The sequence below is a fragment of the Monodon monoceros genome, unplaced genomic scaffold (assembly GCF_005190385.1).
Source record: "Monodon monoceros isolate NGI ecotype Baffin Bay Population unplaced genomic scaffold, NGI_Narwhal_1 Super_Scaffold_14, whole genome shotgun sequence".
Classification (NCBI taxonomy): Eukaryota; Metazoa; Chordata; class Mammalia; order Artiodactyla; family Monodontidae; genus Monodon; species Monodon monoceros.
Genome location: NW_021703770.1, coordinates 38728752 through 38747125, shown reverse-complemented (window position 1 = coordinate 38747125; position 18374 = coordinate 38728752). Strand labels below are relative to the sequence as shown.

Sequence of the window (18374 nt, the reverse complement as noted above, 5' to 3'; positions counted from 1 at the left end):
AATAAGACTCCCTGTCAAATAAATTATTTTAAAGATCTTAGTGAGAATTGTAAGGAAATTGCCTTATTTAATTATAATTCAGTTGCCTTATTAACTTGCCTTGTTTAATGATACAGTATATCCTGGGTAGCTGGAGCAGGAGTTAGGTGGAAATATTAATCTGACATATTCTGTTAAAGTGTATCTTTTAGCAATTGAAACATTTAAGCAAGTAGCTTTTTCTTTATGTGTTTGTTTTGCATTGTTTATTTTTTATTGGTTATTGGTATATATTTTCCTTTTTTTTTTTGGCTGTGCGGCATGTGGGATCTTAGTTGCCCACCAGGGATTGAAGCCGTGCCCCCTTTAGTGGAAGCACTGAGTCTTAACCACTGGACCTTAAGGAAGTCCCATATTGGTATATATTTTATACTGCAAAATATATTTGAATGCCATGAAAGAGTATGCTGTCTTTTTTATTTATCAGCTTTGGTTTATATATGATTGCCTAGAAAAGTGCAAAAAGATATTAGTCATTCCATTATATTATGATTATTAGTTGTGTTCTTAGTGACGTTTTGTGATACTCATTCCTTAATATTAGAAGTAGAAAGCAGGATTATAAAATAGCTCCTGTTTGTTCAAACTAAAGGATGTAGGTATATTAGAAAATTCAAGAAAATTTCAGGAAATAGCACTGTGCATATAGTAGTGGGGGGAAATCAGAGGCAGATGACTCCCTTTGATCAGACTATCACCAAAATGGGCTAACCTGAGTCCAATCTTGATGTATAAACAATATAGAAATTGCTCTTGGTCCCCACTGATCTTCTCATCTACAAATATATCCCTGAGAATCACTTTCAGTGGACACATGTTTATATTTGAAGAGCAAAGAAAATATATCTGATTAAAAGCCTATACTAAGTTTAATCTTTGGCCTAAAACGGGTAACTGTGCACATCGGTGATTCATAAAAGGGTAAGATGCAAGGAATGCACATGTCCCAGAGTTAACAAAAAATAATGGTAACACATGGTGCTGGGTCTATAATAATGGTATTGGTATACTCTGGATGCTTGTGGAAGTATAAAGCTTTTCAATTTTAGACGCCAGTTTTTCCCAGGAATTTCATTGTATTCTAAGGAAGTAATTCAAAAAAGAAGGAAAGAGTTCACTGTTTCAATTTATTTATTATAGTATTATTTGTAATAATATGAAAAATTAGAAAACAACCTAAATTTAAGGGAATGGTTAGGTAAATTGTAATATGTCAATGCAAGGGAACATATAGCCATTAAAAGTTATACTGATATTGCATAGGTGTTTTTCAACTTTCACACATTATACACTGGATTGACATGCCAAGCTGTTTTTCACATCTAATCTAAATCAATGTTTCTCAAACTTCAGTTATATATATTTAAAACTTAATAATCATGGATTCCGTGTGTTGATTTAAATAATTTGAATGATAATGCTACTTAAATATAAAGCATTAAACTATGTTTTTAAGCTCCTTATGTATTGAAACCAATTTACTAATGAAGTAACAAACCAGTAAAATATTAACTAAAAACTTTAATGTGAAAAATTATATTTTGCTAACACCAAATTTCTACTCTCTGTGTATGACAAACCTACACAGTTAGGTACCGTGAGATGACTCATTTCTCATCATGTTGCTCTGTTCAGTCCATTATGAAATCTCTTTTTGTTTCTTTTAGCACAGTGATCAGTACCTCATTCTGTTTTTACTTGGCAATACATCATTTAGTATTTTTTTTCTGATTAGCCTAAGCTAATTGAAGTAGTACTGTGTTACCAACTGGATTGTTAACACAAACATGGAAGTCCTGAAATCTTTTTGGCAGTAGTGGGTTACAAAGTGGTCGTCCAAGTGATTCAGGTTATGTTTATGCTATGATGTGTTTAAAAGGAAAACACAAAAACTCAGAGTTAGCTGATCTCTGGGAATGCATCCATAGATGAAATTGATAAAAGTAGTTGTTATTTGCATTGCTGGTTTGTGCTGCCGTCTGCTAGCCTCGGCTGCTGGGGAGAAAAAGTGAGTCTCTTTGGATTTTGTCACATTCCACTAGTAGCCTTCTGGTTCTCACTACCACCAGGCATGGATGGTGTGGGGAAGAGCAAGAGTAGCACAAGTGTTCAGGACTGTGGCCGTGAGGATGCTTGTTCACGTGCAGAGAATAACTGGCAGAGACCCTACTCAGTTTTTGCTGCAATGACTAGAGGTTTCCTTCATCCCTTCTCCAGACAGTGCTTCTGGTGCAGAGTTTTATAGGTTTCACTGCACTAAGCTCTGTGTTGGGTAGGGGTAGTGAGTGAGCCTTTGGAATGAGGATTGCTAGGTTCACCTTCCCAATTCTAGGCTGATAGAGTGGTTGGCAGAGTCCTGACTTGAGAATAGACATCTTCTCCTTCGTACTTCCTGACTTACGACAAGTGAATATCTTGTTTTGTCTTTTAGAAAGCTAACTTTCACAACAATTTTTCATAAATAATATTGCATGAAAGTAGGTGGCCTTTAGAATACATGATGTTCACTAAATGGTATTGCAGCAATCAAATCTGGAAAAGAAATACTTATTGCACACATAGTAAAATAAATTCCAATTGGATTAAAGAATTAAAAGTTAACAGTGAAACCAATGATCACTATACAAAATCATTGGTTCCTGGTTTTTTTTTGTTGTTGTTGTTGTTTTTGCGGTACCCGGGCCTCTCACTGTTGTGGCCTCTCCCGTTGCGGAGCACAGGCTCCAGACGCGCAGGCTCCAGACGCGCAGGCTCAGCGGCCATGGCTCACGGGCCTAGCCCCTCCGCGGCATGTGGGATCTTCCTGGACCGGGGCACGAACCCGTGTCCCCTGCATTGGCAGGTGGACTCTCAACCACTGCGCCACCAGGGAAGCCCTGGTTCCTGTTTTTAAAAAACGTTTTTAATAGATAAAGCCAGAAACAATGTAAGTGTATAACAATAGGAACTGGTTAGATTATGATAAACCTGTACAGTTATGTGCCATGACCATTCAATATTCTTGAAGTATATTGACATATATACTATGGAAAGATGCTCATAATATATTGTTAAGTAAAAATAGTTCATTACAGAGTTACAAAAGAGGTAAGATCTAATACTGTTTACTAGGTTCTGGACACTGTACTAAGTTTTTTCCAGCTTTTATTTCATTTGATCTTCATGTTTTTAATTTATGTATATATATTCAATTACATATACATTCATAGAACACAGGTTATTTTCTAATACTTTTTAGAAGTTTTATTGAGATGTAATTGGCATAGAATAAACTTGTACATATTTAAAATGTAGAAGTTGATAATTTTAGACATTTAGACACCCTTGTGAAACCATCAACAAAATCAGTATAATACACATTATCATACCCAAAAGTTTCATTGTGCTCCTTGGTAATCTCTCCCTTTTTCCTCTTCTTACCCCACCTCTACTGCTGTAGAAAATCAGGAAAGATCAGGAAACCAGTGATCTGCTTTCTGTCACTATAAATTAGTTTTCATTTTCTAGAATTTTATATAAATGGAGTCATATAGCATATACTTTTTCGGTTTTTTTTTTTCCTCCACTCAGCATAATTATTTTGAGATTCATATATGTTGGGTGTATCAATAGTTCATTTCTTTTTATTGCTGAGTAGTATCCTATTGTATGGCTATACCACATTTAAAAAATTTTTTTTAATTTATTTAATTTTTTTTCGCCATGCCGCGTGGCTTGTGGGATTCTAGTTCCCCAGCCAGGGATTGAACCCTCACCCTCGGCAATGAAAGCATGGAGTCCCAAACCACGGGACCACCAGGGAATTCCCTGTACCACAATTTGACTGAACTAAATTACACGCAAGAATGTTTGTCTCCATTAGGAGAATTATGCAGCAATTTTCATGAAGTTTTTTAAGCAATAGCACCTTTGTTTTTTGTGTGGGAAATAGCCATTGGGTTTATGAGATCCAGATTTAATTATTGTTGGGAAGGGAGTCCATTGTGGTGTGAGGATATGCATGGGAGACAACAGGCTCTCAATGAAAACTGATAGAGGAGAAACTTAGGAGGAGCCTGCAAAGACATTGTGTTTGATTCTGGAGATTTTCAAAGCTCTCTGGATCTATCACATAAAGGACTACCGTAATGTTAATTCTGGGTAACCTGCTGATTGAAAAGAGTATTAAACTAGATATCAGAAGATATGCATTGTAATCCTAGTTGTGTCACCTACTAGCTATATGACTTCATTAAGTCATCACCTCTCTGAACTTCATATTCCTTTTATATAAGGATTGGTATAAGAACTGTGGATCTGCCAGGCCTGCTAGTTATGTAGTGCACATTGTGCTTTAGAGAGGGATAGCCATCTTGTTAAGGGAAGGGAGGGTGGGGGGCTGAACTCCAGTATACTCTGCAGCAAGCTGTGTGTTGTAGCATGAGGCTGTATCTGCCCAGAGCAGGGATGCCTTTTTCAGCTTCTCACAGAGGCCCATCTATTCATCAAGCAGACACAGCAGCACTAAGTCTTCCTGGGTGGGAGGTAAGGTAAGGGTGAAACACTATTAATTTGTTCAAAGATGCTGTATAGGTAATGGTGGCTTTGTCCATGCCTACCTCACAGGATATGGAGAACAACAGTGTGTGAAAGTGCCTTGAAAAGTATAGTGTTACACAAATATAATGTCTTGCTATTTTGCTGTTCATCTGTGGTTTATTTTAGGGTAGATACGACAAGAATTGAATACTCCATTCCTTTAAGAGAAAACTGGGCACTACCATATTTTGCATGCCAAGTTGCTGCACTTACAGGCTATTTAAAAAGCAACTTAAATTCTTATGGAGAGGTAAGATAACAAATTTATTTGTCACAATTCTGATGTATTGCAAATGTGGTACATTATTTTAAAGCTATTCATATTAAGAGTTAAATTATATTCAGTGAAACCTGAACTACACCGTAAAGGATATAGTTAGGTAGTCTTGTTATAACTGTTATTCTGTAACCTGATTGACAGTAAATTATATTTATGAGAAAGGAGATGTTATATTGTTTTAGCGCAGTTACTTGACAAATATATGAAGAATATCTTATTTTGAAAATTAATCTGTCTCGTTATTTTACTGTTTCTCTCACTTCTGGAACATTGATGGCCTTTAATCATCACAAGTTGAAGAATATTAATGAAGATATAAAGAGTGACTACAAGGGACAACAATGGTAGCACTGCATATTTTGTTTGCCCGTATGTTTTCTGTGACTGAGGTGTAGGTAAGCTAGTGAGCTTCAGGAGACTATCCTGGATAGTTTAGATTCTTAGTGTTGTGCTGTTGTTGTTGTTGCCATAAGCCCTTTCAGCAGTCAAGTGAAGCTTAGAGACTCTGTATCAGAATAATGATTTTAAATGCATAAAATAAAATAAATGTGATTATAAAAGGCAACCAATTACACTGAAAGTGACTTAAATGTAGCAATCCTTTGACAGTCTGTCTGCCTGTCTTAGGTTAAGAATTCCTGGCTAGAAAAAGGGACTGTAGGGACCTGGTTGGCCAGGAAATTGTATTTACTTATGGTTCCTTTTTGAAATCTCTGAAAAATGTTCTTTCCTCCTTTCAGTGATGTCAGATGTCCTGAGCATAGCAAACTTTATTTCATTTTTTATAACACTAGTATTTCCTTTCTTAGTCTAAAATAATAAGAACACATTTCAGATTTGTAATTTTCCTTTTGTTGGTTTTGTATAAACAGCTTTCTGAGAAAGAATATTTTCTATAATAGGGAGTATTTGAGTGTTTTCCTGTTAGATTGTGTAGCTGTCTCTTAGGAAAGAATAGTTCTTCAGTTTTTTGTTTTGTTTTGTTTTGTTTTTTTGTGGTTCGCGGACCTCTCACCGTTGTGGCCTCTCCCGTAGCAGCCTCTCCCGTTGCGGAGCACAAGCTCTTTTATTTTACTTTTGGCCATACCGCCCAGCACGTGGGATCTCAGTTCCCCGACCAGGGATCGAACCCGTGCCCCCTGCAGTGGAAGCGTGGAGTTCTAACCACTGGACCGCCAGGGAATTCCCTTTCAAATATCTTTTTAATAAAACTATTATTCTTATTTATTTTAAAAGAAGGAGTTTTGGAAAAGGTAGAATGAAATGTAAACTTATTTTTTCCCTTCTATACTATATTTTATATTTTTCTAAGTAACTTATTTTTATTGCCATGTTATGTATTCTTTCTAGTAGTTTTTTAAATTCTAACTTTTTTTAATTAAAAATGTAATACGGGGGATTCCCTGGTGGTGCAGTGGTTAAGAATCCGCCTGCCAATGCAGGAGACACGGGTTTGATCCCTGGTCTGGGAAGATCCCACATGCCGCGGAGCAACTAAGCCTATGCACCACAACTACTGAGCCCACGCACCGCAACTACTGGAGCCTGCACACCTAGAGCCCGTGCTCCGCAACAAGAGAAGCATCCACAATGAGAAGCCTGTGCAGCACAACAAAGAGTAGCCCCCGCTCGCTGCAACTAGAGAAAAAGCCTGTGTGCAACAATGGAGACCCAATGTAGCCAAAAATATATATATAAATAAATAAATTTTAAAAAAAGTAATACATCTACATTGTACAGGTGGTAAAAAAAAAATTCAGTCATTGCAAATGGATAGATATACAGTGAAAAGTATATTTCTGTTCAGTTTACTGTTGTTTACCAAGGACCTGGTACTTTTTGAAGGGATCCAAGAATAGCTTATACTCCTATTTTAGTTTACATTTTGTTTCTCCTTTTTTATTTAACCACAATTATTTTTCTCTATTTTGAAAGTATTCCATAATATTCTCCCTTCTTCCCTCCCTTCCTCTTTCTCTTTTTTCCTCTCTTCATATTAAGGTAAAGGAGGAAAATTGTCCTTATCAGTTATTTGGTTATTTATAACTAACCACTCATCTGGTATTCAAGAGTACGCAGCAAGAGCAAAATATCTATGAAAATATTAAAGGGGTAACAATATTAAGGATTCTATAAAGACATGGTAGTAAAAAAAAACAAGTTTACTGTATTCTTAACCCTTCAGCTTAAAACTCAATTTTTTAAAAAGCAAAACTGCTCTTTCTGCCTATGCTGTTGCCATGGTGCCCATTAAAAATCTCATGGCACAGGGTGGGCAAAGAAAAGAAGTAGGTCCTAAAGTTTACTCTTGACTATACCCATTCTGTAGAAGATGAAGTCACAGATGCTGCCAACTTTGAGTAGTTTCTTCAGGGGAGAAAGTGAATGGAAAAGCTAGGAATCTTGGTGGAGGTGTTGTAACAATTGAAAGAAGCAAAAGCAAGATTACTGTAACTTCTGAGGTACCTTTTTCCAAAAGGTATTTGAAATATCTCACCAAAAAATATTTGAAGAAGAATAATCTGTGATTGGTTATGCGTAGTTGCTAACAACAAAGAAAGTTATGAATTGCGTTACTTCCAGATTAATCAAGATGAAGAAGAGGAGGAAGACGAGGAATAAAACTCAATTATCTGGTATATTTTGTATGAGTTCTTGAATAAAACTTAGGAACCAAAAAATATATCTATATAAAAAGCAAAACTGTCCAATCCTTCAATTATGTTTGCTTCCCCTTGAACTTACCCTATGCACACATGCCTTTGTGTGTGTGTGTATGTGTGTGTGTGTTGAAATCTAAAGAAGGTTTGTACCTGCATTAATAGTATTGTATCAGTGACAATTTACTTTTTTTTTTGTTTTTTTTTTTGTGCGGTACGCGGGCCTCTCACTGTTGTGACCTCTCCCGTTGCGGAGCACAGGCTCCGGACACGCAGGCTCAGCGGCCATGGCTCACGGGCCCAGCCGCTCCGCGGCATATGGGATCTTCCCAGACCGGGGCCGAACCCGTGTCCCCTGCATCGGCAGGCGGACTCTCAACCACTGCGCCACCAGGGAAGCCCAATTTCCTGGTTTTGACAGTGTATAATGGTCGTGTAAGATATTGTCATTGAGGGAAGCTGGGTGAGGCAGTCCATAGGAATTCTTTTTCTTTTTTGGCTGTGTTGGGTCTTTGTTGCTGTGCACAGGCTTTCTCTAGTTGAGGCGAGAGGGGGCTATTCTTGATTGCGGTGTGCCGGCTTCTCATTGCGGTGGCTTCTCTTGTTATGGAGCACGGGCTCAAGGCGTGCGGGCTTCAGTAGTTGTGGCACGCTGGCTCAGTAGTTGTGGCTCGCGGGCTCTAGAGCGCAGGCTCAGTAGTTGTGGCACATGGGCTTAGTTGCTCCATGGCATGTGGGATCTTCCCAGACCAGGGATTGAACTTGTGTCTCCTGCATTGGCAGGTGGATTCTTAACTACCACACCACCAGGGAAGTCCCATGGGAATTCTTTGTACTGTTTTTGCAACTTCATGTGAACTAATTAAAACTAAATATATATATGTATTTTTTATTATAACTTTTTTACATGCATTCCTTTTCTGGGGGAAGGGTGTATAATTGTATGAATTTTTATCATGTGTAGTTTCAAGTAACCATTACCATAATCAAGATGCGTATGTATATATACACACACACTATACGTCACTTACGTTACCCCTTAATAGTCATATCTTTCCCTCAGCCCTAACCTCTGGCAACCATAGATTTGTTCTCTGTCACTGTAATTTTGTCACTTTGAAAGGTTATGTAAATGGAATTCTGTAGTATGTTATCCTTCAAGATTGACTTTTTTCATAAAGCCTAATGCCATAAACATCTATCCAAGTGATGCTGCATGTACCAGTAATTTGCTCCTTTTTGTTACTGAGTAGTAGTATAGGAACATGGATATTTTAATCATATATTTTGTACTTTGCTTTCCACTCTTGAGACTAGATCTCATGGTCCCAGTTGCATCAGGATATCCAAGCTCAGATCTTTTGTGCAGTTACCTGGAGCCATCCAGAGATATCTGTGGTTGATTACCAGAACCCATTTAATGTTACTTAAATAATGTATATAAAAAAGCTGACAATAAAGGCATAGTTGAAAATGAAGTGAGAGAGGTAAGGGGTAGACAAGAGTGCATAGAATTTTGAAAATGTCCAGAGAAAGGAGAAACTTAGGTCATTCTCCAGATTGTGTTTGACATGTGTTCCTATTATTATTATTATTTTAAATTTGGCGGCACCGCGCGGCATGCGGGATCTTAGTTCCCTGACCAGGGGTCCAGCCTGGTGAAAGCGCCAGTGAAAGCACCGAGTCCTAACCACTGGACCTCCAGGGAATTCCCTCTATCATATTTTCACTGCATGTTCTTAGAGTAGTTTGAGAATAAACCTTTGGAATTGGCAATTTGTTTCATTATACTGTAGCTTTTCGCTAGCATCCCCAAAGTAATCTCTAAGTGGCCAGTAGGTTACTTAAGCTGAATCTAGATCTGACCCTTCACTGATTTCTGGAGCTGGTTTTTCTGAGGATAATGGTTTTAGGCCTGGTTATTACAGTTCTGTTGTTCCACATGAGAAGATTTCCAGAACACTTTCTCTTACAGCTATGGTGATAGATGGAGCAGAAGCTTATGTATTCTATTAGTGCTGAGCCCTTCTGGGCCTTGCCCTTGATATGTCATCAACTAGTGGAATTTTTTCATCTCTTTCATTTTGTTATCTGGTCTTAATCTTATTCAGGATGCTGAAAAATTCTTACATCTGCTCATGGTCTGAGGTATCTCTGACTCTGGAATTTATCATTGAGTATATAGTCAGCTGAGTCTGAAAGATTTAGTTTTAGAGAACACAGTTCTTACCTTGGGTTTCTTGACTTGACTCTTATTGTCCTTTCATTGTTCTTATCAGAACCAATTCTTTTGACACTATGGCTGATGGAGGAATTAGGAATAAAAAGGTAGGTCCCTAGAAGAAGTTGAGACTGTTGCTAGAAATATGCTAAGACTTGGTTTCTCACTAAGGGATCACTTGGGAGATGACATTTGGAAGGACAGAATAGATTTTAGCCAGGCATATTTCAGGCAAGGGCAGTGAAATCCTTGTGTTTAGCACTTTAGCAGATGAAAACAGCTGAGAGTTTTATATGGTTGACAGTATGAACTTTGGGAAAAGGTAAGGCCACACTGTGCTGAAAGGAAATGAAAAAAGAAATGGACTTTTTTCCATGGGGTGTGGAATGGGCTGAGACATAAATAAGACTAATCACATGGAAGCTCTTAGGAAAATATGAAGCACCAGGGAAGTGAAAATATTATAGAGTGAAAGGAGTTACTTCCACTGTAACTAAAGCCGAGCAGTCAAGTCTAGTAAAAGCCACCATTTAAAAATGTTTATTCCTTTATCTCTTTTGGGGTGAAAGAAAATTGTACTGAATTTTCTTTTTTTCTTTGTCTTCCTGAAGTTCTCAGTATAATGTTGAACACTGAAGGGCAAGTGGTTGATTTCTCTCTAGAGTGCTTGATTTAAGATCTTATTGTTTATGTAGGGATTTAATAATTATGTGATTTAAAAACAAAGTTTCAAAAATTGTATAGCCTTAAAGTGGAACCAGTAACAGAGCTGCAATATTTGAGGTAACAACCTCATAGATTTTTATAGTAATGAAGCTGTTGATATTTAGTTTCTTTCTTTGTTTTCCCTAGAGGTTTTGCTACTTGTTGATGAGTGCTTCAACTTACACATTTATGATGATGTGGGAGTACAGCCACTATCTCTTGTTTCTTCAAGCAATATCTCTCTTCTTGCTAGATAGTTTTTCACTGGAGCAAAGTGAAAAGGTATCATGGCATTTCAAAATTATGATTTTAAATCTAGAGAATAAATGTCTTTATAGGGTTGTATTTAGCTTTTAAGCTTAATTTGAAATGTTTTAATAGGCTCTGATTTATACTTCTACTCAAAAGGTTGCTAAAGTCATCCTCCCCTAGTCCTTTTAGAAGCACTTTGAAATTCCCTTAAACATGGTCTGCTTAACCAGAGTCACCCCTGTGCTTCTTCTCTATTTCTAGCCATTTCTCCATCTTCCCTTTCTGTTTCTTTTAAAAAAGAAAAAGGTGAAATATAGGAATGTACAAAAGAGTATATGCATGCTGTATATACAATGTATAGAAAAAATATGAGTATTTGAACACCCAGGCCAAGATATGGAGCATATGAACACTAGAAGCCCTTTTTTCTCAGTCACATCCTGTTCCCTCCCCATCAGAGGCTAACTGTCCTGAATTTTGTTAATCCTTTCCTTCTTTTTCTTTATGTTTTTTTACCACCCATCTGTGTATTCCTAAAACTATGTTGTCAAATAACGTATTGTTTACTTTTGCCTGATTTGCTTCTGAGATTCACCCCTGATGATGTACAGAGCTATATTTCATTCATTTTTATTTACTGATGTATTCTATTGCTGACGAACATTTCAGGGTTTTTCCAGTTTATTGTTCATATGACCAGTGCTGCTATAACGTTTTTATACATGTCACCTGGCACAGAAGTGCAAGATTTTTCTAGAATATATAGTGGAATTACAAGTCAAAGGATGTGTACGTATTCAATCTAACTAAAGATACCAAGCCTTTCCCCAGAATGGTTATATCAATTTATACTTCAGTCAGCAGTAAAGGTTCCCATAAACATTTTGTTCCTTTGTTTCTTTGTCTTTTTCTCTTTTGCCCTCCCTTATCTTTTTTTCTTTATTTATAAACATGTATGAAGTATTTAATATGTTGTCTAAGCCAGAAATTTGGGAATCTTCTCGCTCTTCTCTTCCTTTTCTTCAGATGGTCCAGAATTCTGATGAGGACCAACATTTAGGTTATTTCAATAGAGAGAATTTAATATAAACAATCATTAACCAAGTATAAAGCTGTTAACTTGTTAAATGAAAAGGTAATAAGTACCTGAAAGTATTATAGAGGTAGCAACTTCAGGAAGCAGCTACCACTCCTAGAGCTGAGGGCTGAAAGGAAGAATTTGGAATTATTAAAACGTAGAAGCTTGGAAGAGGGAACCCTGTGGAGCTGAAACAGACTTCTGAGGAAGGGCCACTGCTCAGCTTTGCTGGTATCTCTGAACTGGGGAGAAGGGCTCTGTGGAAATGGGACCCAGACTTCTGAGAATGGTACTCTGGCCAGCTGATTCTGCCATCTCTGGGGTAAGAAGATGTGATACAGCTCGTTCTTCAAGTGTTAGGGAAACTGCAGCTGCATCCAGCTGCCTTAACAGGAAGGAATTAACTCTGTTGGAGTGAAGAAGCATTGCTGAGGTGATCCTCCCAGGAACTGCAGGCTGCAGTAAGGAACACGCCCCTGCTCTCTCCTCTAACTCTTACTATCTCTCGCTAGCATGGATTGGCAGAGATTAATAGGGAGCCAAATGAAAACAGAAATGTAGACTGAAGAAGCCGGCCGCAGCATTACGAGGCCAGGATAGAGGGATAGGTTTGGAGCTAAGAGAACCAGCAGCCAAAATGAAAAAATAGAACATTACCAGCACCCAGAAGATCCCATAATGCCCTCTCTTGTCATTGCTTCCGCCTCCTGACAGTGGGGTATCTTTTTAAAAAATGGCTCTGGCCTTTTAGGGATTTTTTTTCTTTTGGTTTTTTGGTTGGTTTTTTTTTTTAACTTTTAACACTCTGCCTTTTGATTCCTCCCCCTTCCCCCCAACTAGTGTCTATATTTTGTCTTAGTTCTCCCCTTTCTAAAAGGAATTTATTTTATGGTGGATTAAATTATTATACTATTGAATTTTAGAAAAGAAATATAGTAAGACATAACTTTCCTGGGAGATCTTCTATTAGGAAATTGAATTTAACTTTCTTATTGTCACTGTTAAATGAACCGAGTGCAAAATACTTTTCTCTGGTGCTACATTTCATGGGAATATATTTTCACCGGATAGGTTTTGGGAACTGCTGCTAGTGGTTATGATTTTTGATTTATGCAGCTTGATGTTGCATAGATGGACAAGACAAACCAAGTGAAATTAAGTCAGAGCCTGGGATTAAAGAAAGTTCTTCCAGTCTGATTTAGACATCCATGGTTTCAAAGCTTTTTACTTTGCGGAGAGTTCTTTCTAAAAAGGAAGTGATAAATTAGTTACGTCCCATGGCATTAAAACTACGAATTGAATGGTTGTAAATATAATACTGTCCAAAATTACAGTAGAGCATTTACTTTATAATTGTAGTCAAATCTTATGTAATGAAAAGATGTACAATAAAATTCATTTAATTCTCATTCATTTTATTTTTGTCCCAACAGGTTCATGAAGTTTATAAAATCTATATATTTTCTCTCTTTCTGGGATATTTACTGCAGTTTGAGAATTCAGCTTTATTGGTATCTCCTTTATTAAGTTTTGTAATAGCCTTAATGCTTGCTAAGTGCCTTCAGGTAATTAGAATTGCCTTTTTATCATTCTTGGGGGGAATTTTTAAATTGTTAATTTTTTTAAACCTCACTTCTTTGTTCATATAATTTTCCTCCCTGCATAGCTGAATGTGAAGAAAGGAACTTTCGTGGCTAAAATAATGAAAGTGATTAATTTTTACTTGGTGTGTACTCTGACAGTGACATTGAATATTATAATGAAAGTAAGTGACTCTGTGTTTGAGATTCATGTGGTAGAGCAAATTGAATAATGAACTATACTGGGCTAAATTTTAACGAGAATAATGGGATAGCAAAGTAAGAGTTTGTACAGTAACATGTTTAGTTGAACAATAATCATACCTAGTATATTAGGTGAGAAAATAGGATTCTGAGTCTTTCCTATAGAAATACTTCTTAAAAATTACACTTTATTTTTCATTTAATTTAAAATGTCATCATTACCCAATTAACACTAAGTAATATATGGAATAAATTCAGATGAGTCAAAGACATTCAAAAGAGTGGGTAAGTTATTTAAGCCAGGTGGGATAAGGTTAAAATCTTCTTACTACCCCATTATAGTTTTATGCTTAACTATAAGGTAATGTGATTGACTATGCCAGTAAATCTCCTTGCTTCATAGTTACATCATGTATTTTTAATTCATATTTTTTGTTTTGTAGTCTTGCTGTATTTTCTAGTTCTAGTATTGGACTAAAGCATATTGCTATAAACTTAGCTAATAGTTCTTTGTTGTAACTAGTGTTTTTCTCCTTCAGATGTTTGTCCCACACAAAGAAAATGGACATATGCTGAAATTCCTTGAAGTAAAATTTGGACTAAATATGACTAAGTAAGTTTTAGATTATGTAAGTTTACCTAACTCTATACCACTTAGAAGATAAAGAGCAAAAATAATCAAAGGAGGGAGTACACACCTAATTACATACCACTTAGAAAATAATTTGGGATATTACAATATCTAGAAGAAATAAGACATTAATACTTTTCTCATTTAAAAAAAAATCTCATTTAGGTCTTTTAAAATTAGATATACTTAAACCTCAGTAGCATCACAGTATGTTGAGGCTACTTTCCTTGATGAGGAGTGATGATACAATCTAAGGTCAGAATAAATTAAAGATTTAAAATGAATAAAGAACCAAGGAAATTTTAACCACTAACTGCAAAATGTTATATTACAAAGAGTATGGGTGTAAATCAACTATAGTTCAATTAAAAAAAAAAAAAAGTTCATGATATACTCCAAATCTATACTTTAAAAAAAAAGGGCATAGGCATTAAAAATGGGGTGGTCAGTAAGATATTTATTTCATAGCAAAGAATCTTATCTTTGGTCATAATAGTGGATTGGACCAGAAGCTGACTTTTTAAATTCAAAAATAGTGTTGTACCTTTTGTTTGTTGTTTAAATGCATTTTTTAAATCTAAAATGAAATAAATGATTTTATGTACTGATAGAGTCCATTTGCATAACAGAAAATATATATTTACCTATACATATCTCTAGTTCATATAGTAGACCGTAGAATCTTATAATCGTTTGCTGGGATTACATGGGATTTTAGATACTGTGAATGAAATTTTATGTTGTGATATATCAGTTAACCAAGGGTTTGACATTGCTTAAACACTGGAGAAGTCTTCTGAAGTGTAAATCGTATATGGCTATCTAGTAAGATAAAAGGATCCTTTAAGAGGCCATGTGCTTCATAAAGGTAGGGACCATGTCTTTTTCAGGTGTATTTGTAGGCCTGACACTCAGCAGGCAACTAGTAAAAGTTGGTTGCAGACCTCCATAATTGACTGGCCTTTTCACTGACTTTCTCTTTAACCTTGGAAGACTCTAGAATGAGCCTAGCGTTAAGGTCTGCTTTTGTCCAGTGTTTCTTAGTTGATGTTCTATAGTGCGCCTTTGTTCCTCATGTCAGGTACTAGGCTTCACAACGTAATATACTGGGTATTTTAAGATTAAGACTTATTAATCTTGTCCTTAAGAGTATTTCTGGCTCATTAGATAGTTTTTATACAATTAATGGCATGGGTGTGTAAATAATAAGTGCCTTGTGTGCAAATGTGCCAATTGGATATCAGGATTTGTAATTCACCAGAATTTCAGGAGACATTTCTGTTGAGACGGAATTTTAAGAATCAGTAAAGAGGGCTTCCCTGGTGGCGCAGTGGTCGAGAGTCCGCCTGCTGATGCAGGGGACAGGGGTTCGTGCCCCAGTCCGGGAAGATCCCACATGCCGCGGAGCGGCTGGGCCCGTGAGCCATGGCCGCTGGGCCTGCGCGTCTGGAGCCTGTGCTCCGCAACGGGAGAGCCCACAACAGTGAGAGGCCCGCGTACCACACACACACAAAAATAAATAAAATAAAAAGATGTTAAAAAAAGGGGCTTCCCTGGTGGCGCAGTGGTTAGGAATCCGCCTGCCAATGCAGGAGACACTGGTTCGAGCCCTGGCCTGGGAAGACCCCACATGCCGCAGAGCACCTAAGCCCGTGCGCCACAACTACTGAGCCTGTGCCCTAGAGCCTGCGAGCCGCAGCTACTGAAGCCCGCGCGCCTAGAGCCTGTGCTCCACAACAACAGAAGCCACCGCAATGAGAACCCGCGCACAGCAACGAAGACCCAACGCAGCCATAAATAAATAAAGAAAAGAAAAGAATCAGTAAAGAAGTGTTAATAAATATTTATTTAATGTGCAAGATACTGGGCCAGGTACTCTGGGGTATACAAAAATGACTACAATCTAACGCATAGCAGATTGCATTAAGCACTATAATAAAGGGATAATTAAAGTGCCATGGGAATATGGGGAAGGAAGGATTGAGACTGGGGTTATGGAAAGAATATCATTAAATTGGAATTTGAATTAGACCTTATAGAATTAGTTACTTTAGTAGGCAGATTTTTAAAAAGTGCTTTCGTCCTAGGTACAAAATATTTTGATGGCAGCCTCTTTGATACAGTTGTATAGCTGTTTGGCACATTGTGAAACTTTAACCTTTTAGTTTAAACCCAGTGATTTGTGAAGCATTCTCAATCCATCCGTGGGCACTCCTGAACATCATTCCATCGCTTACCTCCTCCCCCAGGGCTAGGAATTTGAGGATTAAATGGAGGTTGAAGATGGATTGGGAGTGAGAATGCAGATAAATCTACGTATAACTAGGAGGCTTGTTGATTATATTTAGTGTGGGTTAAAAAAAAAAAGTTTATCCTGACTGTTATAGCTCAAAAAACTTACATTTCAAATTTTATGATTTCTGTCTTAATAATTAGATAACCTCTTTTTAAAATGGGTCCTAGTCAACTTACATTTATCAATATAAAACAGGGTTGTCCAATAACAATATGACATTAGTTGCATACATAATTTTCTAGTAGTTGCATTAAAAAAAAGTAAAAAGAAACAAGTGAATTTCGTACTTTATTTAATCCAGTATATTAAAAATGTTATTTTAATGTGTAAACATTATAAAATTATTGAGATATATTTTGTACTTTTTAAATTCCTTTTTTCTTGATTTTTTTATCTTTGAAGTCCAGGGTGTATTTTGTGCTTAAAGACTATCTCCATTTGCACTGGCCACATTTCATGTGCTATTAGCTACGTGTAGCTAGTGACTATCATACTGGACAGTACTGTTAGAGGTTAGACAGTTGAATTTTTTTGGTATCTTCCAGGTAAAAATAGAAAGTAAAACTCCCCTAAAACTCTATTGGGTTCTAGAGATGGTCACATTGCTGGATCATAAAAATGTAGTAGTTTTAAATTTATTAGGGCAGTTTGTTGAGGAGGGTTACTAATGCTATTATTTTCACTTATAAAGGGTATGACCTTTCTGTTGTAAGTTAACGGATTTAGGAAGTGCGTTTAGTTTTGCCTTAGTTTTTACTGAGATGGAAAAAATAATTTTAAGTTCAGTACTTTAAAACATCTGTGATTTTAATATCATGCTTTTGTTTTCTGTAGGAATTTTACAATGAATTGGCTCCTATGTCAAGAATCCCTTCAGGCACCATCTCAAGAATTTTTTTTGCGATTGACACAATCTTCTTTATTACCTTTCTATATTTTAGTGTTAATTACTTGTTTTCTTTCTATGATTCAGGTTATTTTTAGGAGAATTAAGTAAGTACCTAGGAGAACCAATCATATTACTAACTAATAAATTATGGAAATATATAAAACTTATTTTTAATATCCTTCCAATATTTGTGTGTTTTAGAGTTTCTAATTGAATTCTGTCTTTATCAGTGTGTAAAATATCATTATAAGTTAAGTAGATGAAATTCAAATTTAAGCTTATACATCTAAATATGTAATATTCATATTTATTTATTTAGGCAGTGCCGGGTTTTAGTTGCGGCACATGGAATCTTTAGTTGCGGCATGCATGCGGGATCTAGTTCCCCGAGCAGGGATCGAACCCAGCCCTCCAGCATTGGGAGTGTGGAGTCTTACCCACTGGACCACCAGGGAAGTCCCTGTAATGTCCATTTTTAATGCAGGAATAATATTTAAATAATCAGTTAAACTTTTACAGACTAATTTACTCAGATTTTTTATTTACTGTAAGCATAATTTTTTCTAATTACTTGAAACTAGTAGTATAAGTGATTTTAAATTATAAAGTTTGACTATGTAAAAATATTTTTATCAAACTTGAAAGGAGGCTGTGTGTAGTAACTTAATTTTGAGAACTTAGTAATTCAAATTATTATTTAACTATATTGATTTAACAATCATTAGTTTAGTGATAATTCATCTTGGAAAAGGAACCTATGTATCTTTTTTATTATATTTCCTGAACTTTCTTGTTTAGTCTTTACTGAGGCAGTTGTCTTCAAGCTTCAATAGCCATTTTCAAAGACTTGGAGATACCTAAGTTAGGTATTTGACCAGCAGAATATACTTTCAAATTTTAAGAACTACCTATATTTTTTTAATGAAGATATTAAAGATCTTTGATTTTTCAAATAAATATT

General features: G+C 36.3%; 1 protein-coding gene and 1 pseudogene across 4 annotated transcripts in view; both read left to right on the top strand.

Annotated features, from left to right (window-relative positions):
• Positions 1-18374, top strand: part of DPY19L4 (dpy-19 like 4) — a 59631-nt gene that overhangs the window by 23312 nt on the left and 17945 nt on the right. For all 4 annotated transcript variants that reach the window (XM_029222722.1, XM_029222721.1, XM_029222724.1 and 1 more), the window contains 6 exons: positions 4744-4867; positions 10631-10765; positions 13247-13378; positions 13480-13578; positions 14137-14210; positions 17359-17517. In XM_029222722.1, the coding sequence (XP_029078555.1) occupies positions 4744-4867; positions 10631-10765; positions 13247-13378; positions 13480-13578; positions 14137-14210; positions 17359-17517 (723 nt within the window). The remainder of the gene's footprint in view (positions 1-4743; positions 4868-10630; positions 10766-13246; positions 13379-13479; positions 13579-14136; positions 14211-17358; positions 17518-18374) is intronic.
• LOC114895395 lies at positions 7138-7876 on the top strand (annotated as a pseudogene).